General features: G+C 42.7%; 1 protein-coding gene across 5 annotated transcripts in view; it reads left to right on the top strand.

The window, feature by feature from the left end:
• Window positions 1–16,276, top strand: part of PATJ (PATJ crumbs cell polarity complex component) — a 330,197-nt gene extending 313,921 nt beyond the window's left edge. For 3 of the 5 annotated variants that reach the window (XM_037043696.1, XM_037043682.1, XM_037043689.1), the window contains 3 exons: window positions 6,877–6,983; window positions 10,545–10,668; window positions 14,852–16,276. In XM_037043696.1, the coding sequence (XP_036899591.1) occupies window positions 6,877–6,983; window positions 10,545–10,668; window positions 14,852–14,998 (378 nt within the window). In that variant the 3' untranslated portion in view covers window positions 14,999–16,276. The remainder of the gene's footprint in view (window positions 1–6,876; window positions 6,984–10,544; window positions 10,669–14,851) is intronic. The other 2 variants (XM_037043706.1, XM_037043715.1) reach the window with 1 other exon arrangement.
• The last annotated feature ends 4,467 nt before the right edge of the window (window positions 16,277–20,743 follow it).

The following is a 20,743-nucleotide window of genomic DNA, read 5'->3' as shown; positions in this document are numbered from 1 at the left end:
CTTCCAGATCAGTTTATCCCCTCTCACAAGTCAGTCCCTAGGAAGTGCAAATGCCTTAGGGTTGGGAAGCCCTCTGGGGGTAACAGGTGTGTACTCTCCTTATCTTCTTGCAAAAGCTTAGCTGTCAGTGAAAATCCCTCATGGTGCCCACTCAGCCCCCTGGGTTCCACTCCTATAAAACAGGCATGGACCTGGGTACCTCCTCCATCCTAGGTGGATCTCTAGGATTTAATATTATCAATGGTTGGGGGGCCTTTTTTATTTTTATTTCAGGGTTCTGGACTAAGCAAGAAGCCTTTATGTTTTGGAGGGATGTGAGTTTTTCTGCAAGATGATGTTGACGTGTTTTTATATCTTTTAGCTAGAGTTTAAGGATAAAACAATTTTTACCCAAATAGAACTATGACTTTGGTTTCATAACTTATATGGCTGATTTCATGGAGTTGTGAAAGTAGATTCTTTCTAAAAGTTAAACAGCTGTCCTCCTGGAGCTGGGGGGTGGGGGGTGGTGTCTACCAGACCCAAGCCCTCTCCCTGCAGTGTGGGGGAGTGGGATGATGTTTGCCTGTTGCTGAGCACACGCCATGAAGGTCTCCTGCTCTGTGTGCATCTGCTGTCGGACTACCTCTCTGCCGCTCTTCCTCTCCCGCTCCACGTCCGGACCCTACACTCTGAGCCCTCCCACCAGGCCATTTGCCTCACACTTCACAGGATTAAGAACACAAGACTCCAGAGGACTTCCGCCAAGATGGAGGCATAGGTGGAAACACTGTGCCTTCTCCCACAACCAAGTTTGAATACAACAAAGGTTTGGAGAACAAAGACACAGCAAAAAAACAGAAAATTGAATTATACGGAAGTCCGACAACCACGAACCATTCAATGGGGACAGTAAGAGGGGCGGAGCCAGCAGCGGAGCTGGGTCAGGCAGGACAGATCCCCAGACCTAGGCGCGCAGGCAGCCCAGACCCAGTCAGGGTGTGGGGCAGACTGACCTCGGTCGCACATTCGCGCAGGCCCCAGGGGTCGAGGGCTGACGGCGGTGGCACACTCGCATGCAGTGGGATGAAACGCTTGGGCCCGGTGACAGTGGCAACTGCAGCACCTGTGGGGGCCACGGCAGGAGGCGGAAGACCGGATGGCATAGTTCCTCGTTGACCCCGCCCCCACATACAACGTCACAACCCAGCGACTTAATTGCCCTGATCTAGTGAACACATTAGGGCTCCCGATCCTGCTATGGAACAGGCACAAATATCCCAAAAGATGGCACAAGAAGAACTCAAAGTCCCAGAGCCAATAACTCTAAGTGACCAAGAAATTGCCAGCCTCTCAGAAGCACAATTCAAAACACTGTTTATCAGGATGCTAACAGAACTGGTAGATTATAGTCACAAATTAGAGGAACATATGAAGGCTAAACTAATTGAAATGAAGGGAGATGTCCAGGAAACCAATAGCAATGGAAAGGAAACTGGGACTCAAATCAATGGAATGGACCAGAAGGAAGAATGAAACATCCGACCAGAAAGGAATGAAGAAATGAGAATTCAAACAAATGAGGAGAGGCTTAGGAACCTCCAGGACATCTTTAAACGTTCCAACATCCGGATTATAGGGGTACCAGAAGGGGGAAAGAAACAGCCACGAGTGGAAAACTTATTTGAACAAATAATAAAGGAGAACTTCCCCAGTCTGGCAAAGGACATAGACTTCCAGGAAATCCAGGACACTCAGAGAGTCCCAAAGAAGTTGGACCCAAGAAGGAACACACCAAGGCACATCATAATTACATTAGCCAAGACTAAAATGAAGGAGAGAATCCTAGAAGCAGCAAGAGATAAGGGGACAGTCACCTATAAAGGAGTTCCCATCAGACTGTCAGCAGATTTCTCAAAAGACACCTTCCAGGCAAGAAGGAGCTGGAAAGAAGTATTCCAAGTCATGAAGTCCAAAGACCTACATCCAAGATTGCTCTATCCAGCAAAGCTTTCATTTAGAATGGAAGGACAGATAAAGTGCTTCTCAGATAAGGTCAAGTTCAAGGAGTTCATCATCACCAAGCCCTTATTATATGAAATGCTAAAGGGACTTATATAAGAAAAAGAAGATGAAAAATGTTAACAGTGAAAGGACAGCAAACTCACAGTTTTTAACAACCACACCTAAAACAAAAGCAAACCAAGAGGACAGCTAGATCAGGAGTGGAACCATAGAAATGACGAACACATGGAGGGTTAGCAACAGGGGGGTGGGAGGCGGAGAAGGGGGGAGAAGGCACAGAAAATAGCATAGATGGTAGGTAGAAAATAGATAGGGGGGAGGGCAAGAATAGTGGGGGAAATATAGAATCTAAAGAACTTGAGACACATGGTTATAAACTAAGGGGGGGAGAATGGTGGGGGAGGGAGTGTGCGGGTGGAGGGGAATTAAGGGGGGAATAGAACAACTGTAATGGTATAATCAATAAAATATATTTAAAAAAAAAAAAGAACACAAGACTCCAGAGTGAAATAACATGAATCCAAATCCAGCCTTCACTCCTTAACTGGCATTGGAAAGTTACTCAACCTCTCTGCTCTGGTTTCTTGTGTCTGTAATATGGGAATGATGGTATCCGTCTCTCTGGGCACTCTAAAGAATGCTTAGCACAGTGTTCAGTTTAGTAGGGGTGCTGTTACATATTGAATAAACGAGAAATGAGCAAGTTGCGAGCAGACCTTGACTTTTGAAGGTACCTTAGAAAGAAACAGTATCTTGCTTCCTGCCTCAACCACATAATTGATGGTGCGTTTCTTGGTCAGCTGAGAGTACACATCCAAATTCCCACCAAGTCTAGGAATCCCCTTCACCACATCCCAAATTGATAGATTTTTCAACTTTATCTGAGTGCTTGCTTTAGCAGGGTGCTAATGTGGCATTCCATTCTGTAACTGCCTTCTTAAAAGGACCCCAAACCAGTCTCCTTGTATCCTCTAGCGGTCTCACTCTGTCATGTGGAAATTCAGAAAAATGAATGTCATAATCTGTTCCTTAGTTTTAGATTCATTCATTCCCTCTACAAATATACTAGGTAAGTGTGTGCCGGGCACATTAACATCGACAAGCAGCCCTTCGTGAATCCTGTGATTGGGTGGGAAAGATAGTCACACATCGCACAGTACAGTATGTGATAGTATGCACTGTGATAGTATAGTATGTGATAGTATGCACTGTGATAGTATAGTATGTGATAGTATAGTATGTGATAGTATAGTATGTGATAGTATGCACTGTGATAGTATAGTATGTGATAGTATGCACTGTGATAGTATAGTATGTGATAGTATAGTATGTGATAGTATAGTGTGTGATAGTGTAGTATGTGATAGTATAGTATGTGATAGTATAGTATGTGATAGTATGCACTGTGATAGTATAGTATGTGATAGTATGCACTGTGATAGTATGCACTGTGATAGTATAGTGTGTGATAGTATAGTATGTGATAGTATGCATCACAATTGGTGAGGAATACTGCAGGAGTGCTATGGAGAGAACAAGAGGACAAACTGATTTCAACGTGGGTAGCCAAAGAAGGCTTGTCCAAGGGGTGTGACTTTCAAGCTGACGCCAGGCCAGCTGGTTGGGGGGAAGGAGTGTGCTGGGGGGTGGATTCCAGGCAGACAGAACTGAGCGATGGAAAGGAAGGGCATAGATGGGGTTAGACAGATAGGCAAGGGGAGGATCTTTGTGTATATAATTAGGGAGTGAATTTTGTCCCAAGTTCTAAGAGATACCACTGGAAAGGTTTTAAGCAGGGAAGTGGCATTACCTACTTTATACTTAAAAAGATAAATGGCTCTGGTAAGGGAGAAAGGTGGGAAGAGAATGAGTGGGCATTCCAGTTAAAAGGCAGCTGATAGTGACGAATTGAGTTTCGATGTTCACTGCCTCCTGAATTAGCGATGAAAAGGAAACAGATGTGAGAAGTATTTTGGAGGGAGACTGCAGAGGGCTTGGTGGCAGGTTCCACGTGTCAGGTGAGAGATGCTCAGAGAATAGCACTGTGTGGTTAGCATCCTAGCTTCCTTTCCTGTCGGACAGTCTCCAGCCAGCAGTCAAGTGTTTTCAATATTATACCTAGTGGATTTCTAGTTAGTCAGCCAGAGATGCCATGCACTAAATGTGGGAAACTGGAGAAAAAAAATGAATAGGAGGGATCTGGTTGTTGGATGGGATTTGGATTTAGTTGTGTTAATTTTAATAAGCCCTTGGGATACTAAAATGCAGATGTTAAGTTGGCAGTTGGATATAATGACTAGCCTGGTAACTGTCAGCACGTTGTTGGCATTTAAAGCTCTGGAACGTGGATGCTGTCACCTAGACCCTGAGTATGCAAGTGGGAATGGGGGCCTGGGACTGAGCCACAAGGGGTGAGTAGAAATAGCAAAGACTGGAAAACTGGGCAAAGCCAGAGAGTGTGGGCCATTGTTGGCTGGGCCAGGTGATGGGACTGGAAGCTGGAATGGAGTGGATTTATGAAGATGGTGTAGCTTAAGAGTAAGTAAGATTGCCCTGAACAGTGTAGTTCAGTTGGTTGGGCGTCATCCCTCAAACCAAAACGTTGCTGGTTCGGTTCCAGGTCAGGACACATACCTGGGTTGTGAGCCAGGTCCCCAGTTGGGAGCATGCACAAGGCAACCAATAGGTATTCCTCTTGCATAGTGATGTTTGTCTCCCTCTCTTTCTTCCTCCCTTCCCCTTTCTCTAAAAAATAAATAAATAAAATCTTTATTTTTTAAAGAGGAGGTAAGATTACAGAGGTTGCATGCAAAGACAACTCCGAAACACTTGCTGTGGGAAGAGTGGAGGAGCTCTTGTGATCACGAAGAATCTGTCATTTCCTCTTTGTTTCCTATTCTAAATATTCCCGCAACACTTTTAGTCAATCTTTATATGATGGTATTTCCAGAAGATCCTGTAACTCGCATTTAGCAGTGGTCTCCCTCAGAGTAAGATGCTTCCCCAAAAATGTGTCTGATCCAGCCTGGGCTAGGGCTGCCCTGTCTCTTGCTTTCCTTCTAAATATTAACTGATTCAAATAAGTTTACAGATTGAGGCAGCCGTGCCCTCTGTTGGTTTGTTCTGAAACTGCAATAGAATCAAGCTCCTTTGAACTGCAGTCAGGCTAAGTCCCTTCACTCCGTGCCTGTGCACCTAGAATTGGAACCTAGAAAAAGAACTGTTGACCAGAAGCAGGGGTAGCCCAAGATCTCTTGAGAAAGAGGTACTGACAACTCATTGGGGTGGAAAAACAACTCCAGGCTGAGAAGACAACACATGCTTCTATGATTCCCTTCGACAGATGAGGAAGCTGAAACTTGGCATGGGCATCATTTAAGAGGGAGAAACTGAGCACCAGAGCTCCTTTCTGTGTCCTGCTGTGTGGGTTCCTTCTCTATGCTGTGGGGTGGTTTTTGCAGGATAGAAATACAAAGTGAATCTTTAAATGTTATCCTACTATACTTTTGGGACCATCTAAAAAGCAAATCATGGAGATACTCTTTCATTCACCTAATACAATGTATGCTGGACACTGTTTTTCATAATGGCAATACAGTAGTAAACAAAACAGACAAACTTCCTGCTCACACATTCTAATATGAAGCAATAGGTGATAGAGAAGGTAGAATACACACACAGTGCATTAGATAGTAATGGTGGTAAGAAGGAAGCAAAGCAGGGAAGGAAGATAGGAAATGCTGGGCGAGGAAGTTGGTGTGGAGATTTTAGTTCGAGTGGTCAGGGAGGGCGACTCCGGAGTAAAGACCTGAAGGAAGTGGAGCTAGCCACACCCACAGTGGACGCAGAGCACTCCAGGCAGGAGGCACAGTGGCTGCAAAGCACGGAGAGGAAAATGACTCTGGCACATTAGAGAAACAGCAAGGAGGCCAGCATGGCTGGACCAGAGGGCACTCAGAGGAGAATGTTAGGAGATGAGGGCAGAGATGTAACTGGGCAGAAGAACTTCAGCAAGTGATCCGTGAGAGAAACATTGGTGGGTTGCCTCTTGCACGCCCCCAACAGGGGACCTGACCCACAGCCCAGGCATGTGCCCTGACCAAGAATCAAACTGGTGACCTTTTGGTTCACAGGCCTGCGCTCAGTCGCCTGAGCCACACCAGCAGGGCAATCTGCTGTATTTTAACAGGATCGTTCTATCTGCTTATACACTTGGAGACCAGTGAGAAAGCGACTGTAAAACTCCAGGCAATGGAAATTTTGTAGGAGGACCTATAGAATTTTATGAGCATTGCATATGGGTTTCAAAAGAAAAAGCAATCAAGGATGACACCAAGGTGTTTGCTGAAACTGAATGAGGCTGCAGCTCCCTAAGATGAGGGAGGCTATGGGAACAAGGGGAGGAGGTGGGGGCTCGGTGTGGGACGTGTTAGGTTGGAGACACCTGCTGAACAGCCCATTAGGAACGTCAAACTGGTGGGGATGTATATACATGCAGTCAATTAAAGGTGGTGGCACTGGAGATGCAGACTCAGGAAGTGCCTCACAGATGGCATTGAAACTGAGATGAGATGACGAAGGAGATGTCTTTAGATGGAAAAGATAGGAAGCTCAAGGACTGAGCCCTTCAGCACTCTGATAGTTAGAGGTACATGAAGGAATGAGCAAAGGTAGAAAGAAAACTTGACTAGGACGGTGCCATGGAAACCAGATGAAGAAAACAGTTTGAGAGGGAGAGAGTAATCCACTGTGTCAAATGCTGCAGACAGGATGAAAGAGATGAGGATCGAGAACTGACCACTGGGCACGCTATGGGTTCTCTAACTCTCCGCTGACTTACAATGGGTTGTCTTCTTCTAACTTTTCCCCCAGGTTGTAGCAGATACCAATATAAGCACCATAGCAACTCAGCTTGAAAATCTGTCTACAGGCTACCACCGTGGTTCACCCACTGCTGAACACCGTCCGGAAGACACAGAGTGAGTGTCCTAGATGCCGAGTGCCTTGGAGGCGGGGGTGGGTAACGAAGCTCAGTGAGACCTTGTCCAGACTCTAGCGCATGCTCTAAAACAGAGGGGGAAGTGCACATTACTTGTCTAATTCATAGAAAATCTCCAAGAAAGCACCAGCGTTTCCCTATTTGTCACAAAGCTTTGTTCCACTGTGTAAGTTCGGAACCAACTGTTGTTGCAGGGCTAACACACTGTGCGCCTGGTCGCCTGGCCACAGTGCCTGTGCCTTCTCCCCTCCGAAACCACAGCTGTACAGCCCAGGTGCGCCCTGCGTTTGTGTGCAAGGAGCCAGGGTTCCTCCGTTTTCTGAGCAAAATCTTGTAATACTTGCTGGCGTCCTTCATTAAAACCAGTCATTGCAGTGAAAGTTGCTCATTAAAGCAGTGTTTTTCAAAGTAAAATGTACATAAAAATAACCTAAAGAACATATTTTAAAATACTAATTTCCCTGGCCTGGTCTCAGAGATCTGAGTGGGCGGTCTATGGGTTCTCCAGGGAGCACTTGCTGCCTGCAGGCAGAGGACCCACAGTTTGTACTTCGAGAAATTCTGCCTGAATCATTCCTCTCGGTACCACTGCGCCTGGTCACTCATGGGTGCTCAGTGAATGTTTGCTGACTGATCTGAATTGCTTATTAGAAGGGTCTGGGGATCACAGTCATTCCCAACTTTTTCCTGGAATGTCATCCACTTAAATGACGTCTTTGCATTTTTTGTTATTTTTGTAAAAGTTTATTTGAGCCAAACTGATGACATCCCTGGAAATAAGATCTTAGATGCTCCTGGACTTTTCTTGAGGGAAACATATTAAACTAATTATTTTACTGTCTTCTTATCATGAAAGTAATAAATGCGTGCTTTTGAAATATGAGAAATACATGAATGTATAACATTACCAAATTAAAATGACTCTTTCCTTCAAAAAAATCGGGACCCTTATAGGAAGAGTAGTCTATGTTTAGCATATTTTGATGAGTCCACTTTTTTTAATGGTTCCACAGCTGTACAGCTCCTGAGAAGTTGAGAACCATTAGCTTAAAGTCATTTAAATCACTTATAATCTGACCACTGTCTGTTTACAATTGGGTTTTTTTTTAAATCTCCTACACAAAAATTAAAACTAATTGAAAATGTGAGATAAATGGAGACAGACTCCATCTGGTGCTTCCCATTGAGGAGTGGAGCTCTGTTCCTCCTTCACCGCCACCCCCCAACCCCCCACACCTGCCCCCCCAAGAGGTCTCTAATTGTGAATAGGGACAATTATGGAGGTCTCTAATGATCTGGTGGCCCCAGGGGCTATTTCTAAAACAACGGCTTTGGACATCTAGGGGACTTTCAATATCCTTGGGAATGGGGGCCTTTGAAAGAGGAAACATANCTTATAATCTGACCACTGTCTGTTTACAATTGGGTTTTTTTTTAAAATTTCCTACACAAAAATTAAAACTAATTGAAAATGTGAGATAAATGGAGACAGACTCCATCTGATGCTTCCCATTGAGGAGTGGAGCTCTGTTCCTCCTTCACCGCCACCCCCCAACCCCCCACACCTGCCCCCGCCCAAGAGGTCTCTAATTGTGAATAGGGACAATTATGGAGGTCTCTAATGATCTGGTGGCCCCAGGGGCTATTTCTAAAACAACGGCTTTGGACATCTAGGGGACTTTCAATATCCTTGGGAATGGGGGCCTTTGAAAGAGGAAACATAAATCAAGTTCACATCTAGCCAGGGGGTTATTACTGAGAGTACTTGTAAGGTCACAAAGTGATGAAAGGTAGAGCTTTATTTGTGATGTCATTGCCATTCAGCCATAGAGATAATTCATCATTATTTCAGCAGATATTTATCGAGTGCCTTGCTAAGACTAGACACTGCACAAGTGCGGGGTCCCAAGGAGTCAAGCCTAGAAACGTAGGTGAAGGCTTGCCCTAGTCCTTACGGAACTGCCAGAGAACAGGAAATGCAAAGCCAAATCTATGGTTATAAAGGAGTAGAGAGTAATAGGAAAGCTATGTTCAGTGAGAGAGGTGAGTAAGCCCAGGGTCCTGTGGGACCATGGAGGAGGGCCATAACTCAGTCAGGGAGTGTGGTTGGAGGCAGTAACACCGAGGCTGAGTTTTCAAGTAATTGGAAAAAGCAGGAGTGGCATTCAAAACAGACAACAATTCATGCGGCATTGACATTGAGCAGTTACCATGGATGCCAGCTATAAGCAACCAGTAAGTACACCAACAAAGAGCTGGTATCAGTGTGAACCAGCTGAAGATCCAGCCTAAAATGAGCCAGGAAAAATTGAGAAGGAGGAGAGGGAAGACTATTCTAGCCAGACAGAATAGCATATTCAAAGGTTACTTATATCCCAGTTTTGCAAATCTGTCTAAATCTGTGAATGGCTGAATAGACATCACATGCAGGTCAACTCAGATGTGCGAGCTGCTGCGTGATAGGCGGTGCTGCCGGCACACAGTGTGAGCCTCCCACTGCGAATGCAATGGCAGAGTCTGGGAGACCGAAGTCCCTGCAGGTCTGTGTCCTTGGGACAACCACATTTTGGAATAAGAAGCTGGTATTAGTTAAGCTTAGATTTACCTAATTGAGCCCGCATAAGTAATTTGATGTTTACCCATGTTGTTTCTAAGAGAGATGACTTCCACACTGAGCGAAGCTTTGAAAATCTAAATGGCACATTTGAAACAGATTGTCTTTATTCATTTTGCTTTACCTTGGGTTCTCTCTTCTTCCCTGGATTTCAGTTCTCATTTACATAGTCATGATCCTGAGTTTGTGACGGACACTTAGCCTGGTGCTAGGAGTACTTAGATGATTAAGGCTTAAGGAGTTGATGGTCCAGTAGAGGAAAAAGATGCTGAAGTAACCACAGTACACTATAACGAGGCCATAATGGACATTGGGGCCTAGTGCGAAGGAAGCACTGAGAAGATGTGGCTAACTCTCCCAGGGGAGTCACGGAGGCATCACAGTGGAGGCAGCTTTTGAAGCCTGAGTCTCCACCTTAGATGGGAGCGGCAGAGCAGGAGTGGGAGGGTGTTCAAGCAGAAAAAGAACGGAGGTTGAGCTACCAGGCCACTGTCTCCTGTTCAGGGCACAGGTCCGCCTGCAGGCTGGTGGTCAGCACTAAGCTAAGCTAACGCCCCACCTCCCTATTGCCAAGCATGTTCTTTTAGGATGTTAAGACACTTCCATTCAGATTTAAATAGTCAACTTAAGAGTTCAAAACTAAGCATATAGAAGGACGTTTTGACAATTTCAGCATCATGACTTTATTTGTAAATAGAAAACAGTGGGTTTTATAAAAGAGAAACCCCTAAACATCAAGACCATTGGTCACTACTCCAGCACAACGTGGAAAATTTTAAAGTGTTTCTACATTGCTCTCTGATAGTTTGATTTGACCTTAATAGCTTCGCAGTATGAAAGTCTCTCTCAAATCTGTGTTCTTCCATGAAAATGAAATTCCTTCTCGATGTCTGTTCTGGAATTAAACAGCGTGCATTGTGTTTTCAGAACACCTCCACCTAAGATTATTACTTTGGAGAAAGGCTCTGAAGGACTGGGGTTTAGTATTGTAGGGGGTTATGGAAGTCCCCATGGAGACCTGCCAATTTATGTCAAGACTATATTTGCAAAGGTATTTTTTCCTTCTTTACTGTACTTTTTTACTTTTTTTTTTAATGAAACCTAGGTGAGACTTTTTTAAAGTGCTTTGGTTTATTTGGGGCTATACCTGGATATGTACATGTATGCTTATTTTATTGAGTCTTATAGGAGATTCCCATACCAGACAAGTAAGTTATTTTATAATAGTGGAGTCAATTTTCTTTGGACTCCATTACAAAAGTAGATGCCAGTAGACTTTAGAAAGGATCCTATTTCAGCAGCACAATATCAGAAGCAGTGCCACACTCTTCGGAAGTATTGCTGTGGGCCAGAACAAAGATTTGGCTTTCTCCTTTAAGAAAAGGTAGCAGACACGAGAGGGCCACAGGGCAAGAAGTTTTGTACAAGCAACAGTAACAGCTGCCTGTCACCAAAATCCTCAGGCCATTTGAGCCTGAGGTGGTTTCTCTCTCACAATACTCTGCCCGGTACTTGCAGGATCCACCCAGAAAGTTAGACTAAGACGAGGTGATACTCCTTCTCAGGGATCAAATATTCTAGGATGTCCTGCGGAGCACACAGGTCATGGTGTGCATGCCTCCAGATGGCCCATAGAGAAGTTCCTTTGAACTTCTTTGGGATTTTTTAAGTTGGAATTTAATTTTACTATAAATTTTTAAAGTCTCTGAAAAGCACTTAGTACTGACATTACCATGTTATTCTTCATTGGTTTTATCACAGTTATTTGTTTAGTGATTAATCTGATTGCCTCCTTTAGTGTTATTTCCCTAAACAAATAATGATCTTCCGAAGATGATAGATGATTTCTCTTTCTAGAAAGCTATACTGTACACTAAAGATAAGTTCACTTTTACCTGTGGATGTCTGATCACCTGTAAATTGGGCCTAACCATGACCTGACCTAATCCTTAAGTCATTTGACGTTTGCTTTGGGACCCGTTAGGCACCTGAAGATGTTCTCACATGTGTCCATCTTGCTAAGGTGCCTACTAAGATGTTGTTCCTAAACACTGTTGACCTGGTGACGGGCAAAGGGCAAGAGGGAAGGCAAATGAGAAACATGCCAGATAACAGTGCTGATCGTTCCCAGTCTGATCGTTCCCCAGTCTGATCGTTCCCAAGGGGGATAAGCCACCTATGGGCCCTCCTTTCCTGAGATACCACCAGAAGTAGTAGGGATGATAATGCCTCTTTTGAGGCATTATTGTACTTTGCTCTAAGCATGCCAGCCATGTCGATGAGGATAGTGGAAAGACTGCAAGGTTAGCCCTCACCTTTTAGCAAGGTGAGCCTTCACCTCTGAAAAGCCCCTCCAGAATGTTACAATCACCAGCTCACTTCACAACTGTAAGTAGATCAATCAGCTGTGTTCCAGAGAGAGGACTGGTTAGCTTCTAAGGTTTTTTGACCCCGCCCAGAGTTCAGCAGGCTGCCCCTGCGACACCTGCCCACACGTGCCCACACGTGTCCATGGACTGGTGGGGCCAGAGCCAGGCAGCTTTGGTTAGGTCACCAGAGCCTACAGCTGAGAGCGAAATGGCCGTGCATTTGCTGGTGGATTTTTGAAAAGAAATAACCATCAAATTAGAGTGGGACAAGAGTAGTGGGAATAATGAATGAGTAATGAATGAAGCTCAAACAAAATGCTCTTTCCAAAGGTCCCCATTGAACGTGCTCATTTAGGGAGCACTTATGTCAAGGTTATAACATAGTGGTAATTATTGAATATTCTTGGTATGCTTTATTTTTTAAGGAGTGGACCTTTTTTGTAAAGCGAGGCACACCTGAAAATGAAGAGCTCTGAATTTTAAAAAAAGACGAAGTTCTAAAGCCCTAGCTAACGGCCTAGTTAGTTCATTTCATCTCAAAAAAAGAATATTCCAATGCAAATAATAATAATTATTATTAAGATAGTTCCACAGAGTTTTCTGTAAGATTTCATTTGATGACTTTTTCTTTTTTAAATTTGTTAGAGTGAACCAATATATCCAAATTTTTAAATTTTCTGAAAAGAATCATAAACCAAAAATGGGCAAAGGAGTTTTATAATACTGAACATGTATTCTTAAAAATGTTTGTCTCTTTAGGATCTTAGATGTCCACAGAGCGTGACTTTTTGGGTGTCCTTAGCCTCGTTTAAATTCTCTTATTCAACTAAGAAGCTGATCTGGCCCGCTAGGATCCTTCCCCCCCCAGAACTATGAAGCATCACAGGCACCAGATACATAGGGTTGCAAGACTTGGTCACTCTGATCAAGAGCCTTCAGGACCTCCCATTTTCTTTCAGGTGTTTGGCTGGAAACTTCCAAATCAAAGCCAACTTTAGGTCTTAGTCCCTTCAGCAGCCAGACCTTGCCATAAGCAAAAAGACATGGACCCAAAGACTTCGACAGCCCTGAAGATTTAGGGAGCAGTTTTCCAGAGCCTGCAACAGGAAAGCCTGAGTTTGATCATCACTGGAGTTTCATTGTATTACACTACCGCCCTTATGGAGCAAAGACCATGCACCATATATTTATTTCTTAGAACAGGTGAAAGGTAGAGAGCAGGTGCCTATTCCACAGCGCAGGGCAGACTAAGTGAGCAAGCTGGGGCACAGCCAGTGGGGAAAAGCCACAATTCCGAACCAGATGGACAGCTTTCTGTGAGCATCTTCTCTCTTTCTTCCCCAATTGACCCACAGCTGCCACATTGGTAATGTAGGAGATAAGCCCAGCAATACCTGAAATAGTGTACAAATCCCAGAGAGCTGAAAAAGCATCCTTTTCCACGTTACTGAAAATGAAAACTTGAAGAGCTTAACATGCCTTGTAAAAAACGAATTATGCAAATATCTGAGGTTTGCTGAAGCCTTTCAATCTCAGCATGTAAAATTTAATAAAGTCAAGTGAGCCCAGCAACTCTGATTTTATTCACTGGAGTAACTTGTTTAATCCTGTCTTTAGTGCAGTTAATGCACTTTCTTAAAAGAACAAAAAAAAGATTTGACTGAAGTTGCAAATTGTTTAATTTTGGTATTTCCCCCCCAAGTACAGGCCTGGTTTTAAGTATTCTTTATTCCAGCTTTATTCAGGAATTCTACCCTTTTCACAGTTTTGAAATTCTAGGTAATTCAGCCACCACCTCAGGACCTCCACGCTGCTAGTGACACAGGTCTCTGCACCGTCACCACCTCTTAGCTCAGCCTCTGCCTGAGTCTGTCAGGTGCTCGGGGCCTGTGGGCCCTCACCAGTTTCCCCAGTGGGTCAGCGCCACTCAGAGGAACCTTGTGGCACTAGCCTTTCAGGGATTTTCAGTTATCCTAACAGATGGGGAAAGCCTCCTCCTGTAACACATTTTCCAGGTCTGTTCTTTCCTTACCCACCCAAAATATCATGGCATTGTTAGATACTCAGTTTTAGGAGGAAAAAAGCCCCAGCCGCCGCACTTGCTTTGTGAAGCTTTGAGGAGTTGTGCATGACTGGGTGTGTAATGGAAGTAGTCATCTAGAAAGCTGTTTAGATGATCAAAGACACATAAAGTTGAAGATTTTGAATACGATATTACAACATTTTAGAGATGCCACACTTTTGTGTATTTCTATATAGAACAGCTTTATTGAGAGGTAATTCCATGCCACATAACTCACCCGTTTAGGGGCTACACTTATTTTTGACAGATCACCACAGTGCTGAGAGGTTGATGATGCAGCGGGAACCCTATACATATGATGATGGTATTAGCAATAAGACTAACACCAGATTCAGTTCTGCCTTCATTTGTGCACTACATAGTCATCAATATGACATGATATGACACTGAAATTCTATTTAGCACTGAATATTGAAATAAGGTCCTAGTTGTAAGAAAAGAAATACTAATGTTATTACATCTCTACTAGTAAGTTATTTAAACGACTCTTAGTTTTGGTTATTACATTTCTATTCAGTAGTAATTACTGAATTTAGTAATAATATTCAGTAATAATATTCAACGACTATTCCAATAACATTTTACATTTTTCTTTTTCTTTTTTTTTACATTTAACATTTTTCTTAATTTTCTTAATTTAAAAGCATTACCTAAGAAGAACTTTAGTTGGTAGATTTTAAAGTGACTATTTTTGCACACCATAATATTAATATTGATATTAATATTAATATTAATGGTAATTGCTTTGCCCTGGATTGAACTGGACTGTTTCGTGTTTGCAGGGGGCAGCTGCAGATGACGGCCGATTGAAGCGAGGCGATCAAATCTTAGCTGTTAATGGCGAGTCTCTAGAAGGTGTCACTCATGAGCAAGCTGTGGCCATTCTAAAACACCAGAGAGGGACTGTTGTCTTGACTGTGCTGTCTTGAGCTTCGGACCCTGATCACGGGATAGATGTTGTAGAATGTCCCTAGGAAGATGCAGCGCTGAGAGAGGAGGAAAAGCAACCTCAGCGAAAATCCACCTTCACTCTCTCTCATCCTCTCTGCTCAGGAGAGGTGGCTGAGGTTTTGCGTGAATTTCCCACATCAGCAATCAGCTCCCTAATGTTTCCCAGCATCCGTCACCTCTGGCGAGGTCGAATGAGTTTTACCCGCCTTGTATTTAACACTGATGTTTATCAACTAGTAGTAACTGGTTCTGATTATACTTGCTGAAATTGAAGTTAACAACTACTCATTCCTTATGCCCTTCCCTTCCCATCCCTAATCAAATGGAGTCTTAACAGAACCCCAGATCACATCTGATGAACAGAACAAATGTTAAGCAACTGTCATCTCACTCACAATTTGCTTATGCTAATTGTCTCTTCAAATACACCAGAAAACATCAGCAGTGTAATTAATTTACCAGTGATCCCCATGATGAAATACCAAATTCTCCTTTGGGAAATTACTATGCTGTCTTCTGTATGACTCACAGTCAAATAAGTCTCAAATTCTTTCCTCTGAATAGATCATTACAAGTTAATCATTGGTGATTATGATGAGTCAATTTGCAGACTATAATCTAAAAATTCTGAAAGGCTTTCCAGTTATTTTCCTAGCTACATAAATGCATACCACCTAGCAAAAGCACCTTATTCTCAACAGGAGCAATTAGTATCCATGTTCTGAATTCTAAAAATGCTAAATTATGTTCAAGTCTGGGAAGTCCATCTGGAGTTAATGGCATCTCGGTAAGCAAGTGTCATGCCCCCTCCTTAGTTTTCAGACAAGGAGATGGAGCCCCCAAAACCACACTGCAGAGATCAGCAAGTTTTGTCTCAAGTCAGACTCGGTCTAGGTGGCCTTGGCCTAGTAGAACATGGAATGACGAATTTCAGTAGCCTTCACCTTGGCCCCATACTGGTCAGTCTAGCAGCAAACCTATGTTCCAGATGGTAGGAACCTAGATGGAACAATGCATTTAGCCACAAAGTAACTGAACAAATAAACTGAGTCTAGGAATCCATGATGAGTTCTTGACAAATGTTTCCTGATCTGCAGGGAGCCTCCCATTGCTGTGGTTGTACGTGCTAAGAAAGCAACCACACCAGAAATTGCAAGATTACCTGTAAGGGTGGTCAGGGACATTCTTAGTCACGTGTTAGAAGGAAAAAAGGGGGCGATGCTTATCAGCAGCTGTTGTAAGTTTCTTCTGTTAAAAAAAATCCACCATGAGGATGAGTATCAGGATCATTACTGGAAATAGTTGTCATTATTTAACTGAAACACAATGCTGCAAATCGTTCACAGTAATTAGTAAAATGTAATGGACTCTAATTTAAAATGTTATTTAATAAGTATAGATTTTAATTGAGAATTATCTTTGAGTAGATATAATCACAAAGTGCATTAACTCTTGTTGGAATACTTTGTGGCTATTCCAAAGTACAGAGTGCCTAAATTTTATGTTGAAAATGTCTTCGTGATTGATATTAAATTACACATGGCTTTTGAAATTTCTAAGATATCCAAGATATGCAGTATCGTTAGGATCCTGTCTTTCAGTGCATGAAAAGCTGTCCACCTCTGAACAATCTGTGTTAATTGTATCTGCAAGAACACCTCAGGCATCCAAGAAAAAAAATGAAGCCCAAATAAAACTTGAAAATGCACCTTAAAATTATATATATACTTTTGAAATGTGATTCTGCTTGATTTTGATGGAATGGTCATTAAATACACATTTTGAAATAATACATTGTTGTTGTGCGTCTTTACACATTACCCTTGTAGGCCATGTTACTCACCACCTGTTGATAAATGAATTGTGATGCTTTCTACTCCTCGCGGCAGTAAATTGACAGAACCGGTGCTTCTCACCACTGGTTCCGTCTCTGTCTGCATGACTAATAAATAGCTGCCTGGCCAAAAACACTTTTTTGCATCAGAACCTATGTCCAGCTAAGAGGATGTGAAGATGGGAACTTGTGAAAGAGTTGTTCTTGCAGCCACATTTATTGTTTTGGCTTCGTCATTCAGGCCATTTGTATACAGTAATAATATCACTAATTGTAGTTAGCATGGCAGGGAAGTAAACCAGGAAAAATAAAACTACGGAATGTTTGTATGTACGAAATGTTAAGATTTTAAATAAATATAATTGCCTAAGGAGCAAATGGAGTCTTGTTATATATGAAAAAAGTTTAATTTCTAGATCTGATTTTGTTTTTTTCTTCAGCCACTTTGTTCCTTCATAGGAAAAAAAATCCACCTTTTCCCCAGAGTTTTCAGTGTCCTGTTAAAATCGGAGATCCATTCCTAGCTGTCTCATTTATTAATTGCCAGGTATGATGCCAGGCATCAGAACAGATGCTTTACAAAGGAGTCATATAAGAAGCCAGAGGGTGAGTCTTGGCATCACACTGACTAAGTCTGAATCCTAACTTCCTGGGCATGTGGCCCTATCCAAGTGATTTAAGTACCCATTGCTTTAGTTTCTCACTTAGAAAGGATTGGGGGGGGGCGGCTTTTCTAAGCACCATAATGAGCCAAATCCAAGTAGAACCCTTTAGTACAGTGCCTGGCTCATATTAAGTACTTCATAGATAAACGTTAGCAATAAACTTCTTATCCCCCTTATAGAGGTGGCCTGAAATTAGACACTTATGCTGGTGATTTGTGGTTTCAATCAGTAACAACCTTTAAACAATATTTTTTCAGGTGGCTTAGCTCTAAACTGTTGCCCCCACATTGGAGAGCAAAGCATGTAACTGATTGTAATGGTTTGGGGTTGAGGAATTACAGCTCGTGCTTGGAAAAGTCAGAGCCCGAACTGAAGCTGGCACTTCCCTCATCAGCCATGGTGGTGGGGGTGGGGGGCGGCCGGGCGGGGCAGAATGGTAATTCCGACTCCCTAGGCCTGCCTGCCACCTTCAGGGCCAGGCAAGGCACTTCATTGGGCTGGCCAAGAAGTTCATTTGGATTTTTTGGTTTTGCCATAAGATGGCTCTAGTGGTGCTTAGTTGTCTTTAACTTCTTTCCAAACAATTCTGTTAGAGCGTATGGAGCAGCTGTGATATCAGCATGCATTTTTAAAAAAAACCAAATGAGTGAATTTTTGTGTCGCCATTTTAATATTGAAGATGGAAGAAAATATGCAACATTTTCATCATATTATTCTTTATCATTTCAAGAGATATAAAAACACAACTGAAGTGGAAAAAAAGATTTTGTGCAGCGTATGGAGAAAGTTCTGTGACTGATCGAATGTATCAAAAGTGGTTTGCAAAGTTTTGCGCTGGAGATTTCTCACTGGACGATGCTCCATGGTGGGGTAAGACCAGTTGAGGTTGACAGCGATCAAATTGAGACATTAATCAAGAACTATCAACGTTCTACCACACAGGTAGATGGCCAACATACCAAAAATATCCAAGTCAATAAAGTTATTGGTCAAAGTGAAAAATACGCCTTTTATTTTATGGAAAAAACTATATGAACTTTTTGGCTAACCCAATACTATCAACCCTCTGGAACTTTAACCTAGCATGCACATTAATTTGGGGAATTTGGAATTGCAAACTGCTGAGTGTTTTTTTTTTCTTTCTAATTCCTGCCACAATCCCTTTTTACACCCTTTGTTGTCAGAGAGGCCAGCCTCCTCCCACCAGACAAAGCTTTTTTGAAAACAGACATTAGGTCAGATTCATCTTTATGTAAATTCCATCCAGTAAAGTTTTCAACTACTGTATGTCCCATCCTTAGAATTTTTACTTGAGTCTTTTTTATACATATTCTAGCTTGTTCTGTGTTCATGTTTCCCTTTATATCCAGAGTCAGCAAACTTTTTTGGTGTGAAGAACCAGATAATAAATATTTTAGGCTTTGCAGCCCTTTGCAATCCTTGTCACAACTACTCAGCTTTGCCACTGGACCATGGGAGCAGCAAGAGGCAAAACAGAAATGCATTAGCTTGGCTGTGTTCCAATAAAACTTTATTTACAAACAGAGACAAGGGCCAAATTTGGCCCACAGGGTGTACCCTGCCCCTGGTTTATATACTAAGGCTTACAGTAGTTTAATATCTGCTCTAGTATTCCATCTTTGATATTGATGGGGCTGCTTCTATTGATTGAGTATTCTTTTCTAATTATGGATATGTCTTATTTTTCTGCTTCTTTGCATGTTTCATCATTTTTTATTAGATGCCAGGCACTATAAAATTTACATTGTTGAGTGGTGGATTCTGTTGTACTCTTTTTTTTTGAGAAAGAAACATCAATTTGTTGTTACACTTATTCATGCATTGACCACTTGATTTTTGCATGCACCCTGACTGGGGATCAAACCCATAACCCTGGCGTATGGAGACAACTCTATAACCAAGTGAGCCACCTGGCCAGAGATGTATTCCTTTAAATAGCTGTAGACTATTTTTGCATGTAGTTAAGTTACTTGTGATCAGTTTGATCTCTTCAAGCAAGACTTGAAAGGATCTTGATTGAAAGGATCTTGCTTAAAAAGACCAAACCGATAGCAAGGAGCAGGGGTGGGTCTAGTGCAGCCTCTAGTTTAGAGCGAATTTTTCCACTATTAAGGCATTATTTTGAGAATTCTACCCAATGCCTGTATATCATGAGGTCTTCCTACTCTGACGGGTAGAAACTATTCACAGCCCTGTCTGAACACCAGGTGGTTCTTTACTGCCCTTAAAGGAGTTAACTTTCATGCATGTGCAGATCAATATTCCAACCCAGACATACGGAGCCTCTCCCCGAGCTTCGATCTCTCTCCTCTACTGATAGAGTCTGTCTGGTTCCCTGTTCTGGAGTGTTGGCCTGGACACTAGCTCCTGACAGTAATGGGAGCAATTGTCGACCTTATCTCGTTTCCCTTCTTCTGTGGCTCAAAGTCCTGAGCTGCCTGTTATGTCTGAAAACCGCTGTTTTCCTATGAGGTCCATTTTTCTAATTGTTCACTGCAGAAAAGGGGCAATTCCCATAGCACTTAATCCTTTATGAACCAAAGCAAAAGTCCGAGTCAAAAGGGTTTAAGATGCAATGGGAATCAATTTCTCACAATATGATTCAATTTTCTGTGAGCATTTTTCACTTAAAGAAGCACCAAACCAGTAAGGCCTTTGGTTTGTCCCTGCTCCTGGGATTGACCATTTTTTTGACTCAGTCCTTGGGACCCTCCCCCTGCCCTCGCCCCCAGCCACACCTGCCCAGGTGACCTGGAGGGCACCCTTTCTCAGTAACACACTGCATCCGATCAGAACTACCGCCATCTGATCGGGGGAGATCAAGCGGCGCGGCCTTTTCTCGCAGTTGGTTTTCATACTTTGATAAAGCAACTGAAACGTTTCCCCCCAATCTCCCCCATTTTATTTTATTTATACTTAGATTTTTTTATAGTAAAGTCAGTCAGAATAGTGAGACTTTTCTGAACACAAAATTTTAAATTCAGGTCACAGTTCTAGTTTGATGTCAGCCTGGTGCAAATGTAAAGGTTTTGACAGCTTGACTCTCAATCTTCAGATTCTTTATATTTAAGTAAAAATGGAAAAAGAAACATTTCACTGTTTCACCAAGAGAAACTAAAATGTGTCTGCGTGTGGGACTGTGTAAGACTTTAACCTCCACCCCTTCTGAGCATCCCTTTCATTTCCGGTCACTGAGGAACAAG

The sequence above is a fragment of the Sturnira hondurensis genome, unplaced genomic scaffold, assembly GCF_014824575.4.
Source record: "Sturnira hondurensis isolate 20B ecotype Veracruz unplaced genomic scaffold, ASM1482457v3 Scaffold0000648, whole genome shotgun sequence".
Classification (NCBI taxonomy): domain Eukaryota; kingdom Metazoa; phylum Chordata; class Mammalia; order Chiroptera; family Phyllostomidae; genus Sturnira; species Sturnira hondurensis.
Note: the sequence above shows the minus strand (reverse complement) of the source record. Positions and strands in the feature narration are given on the sequence as shown.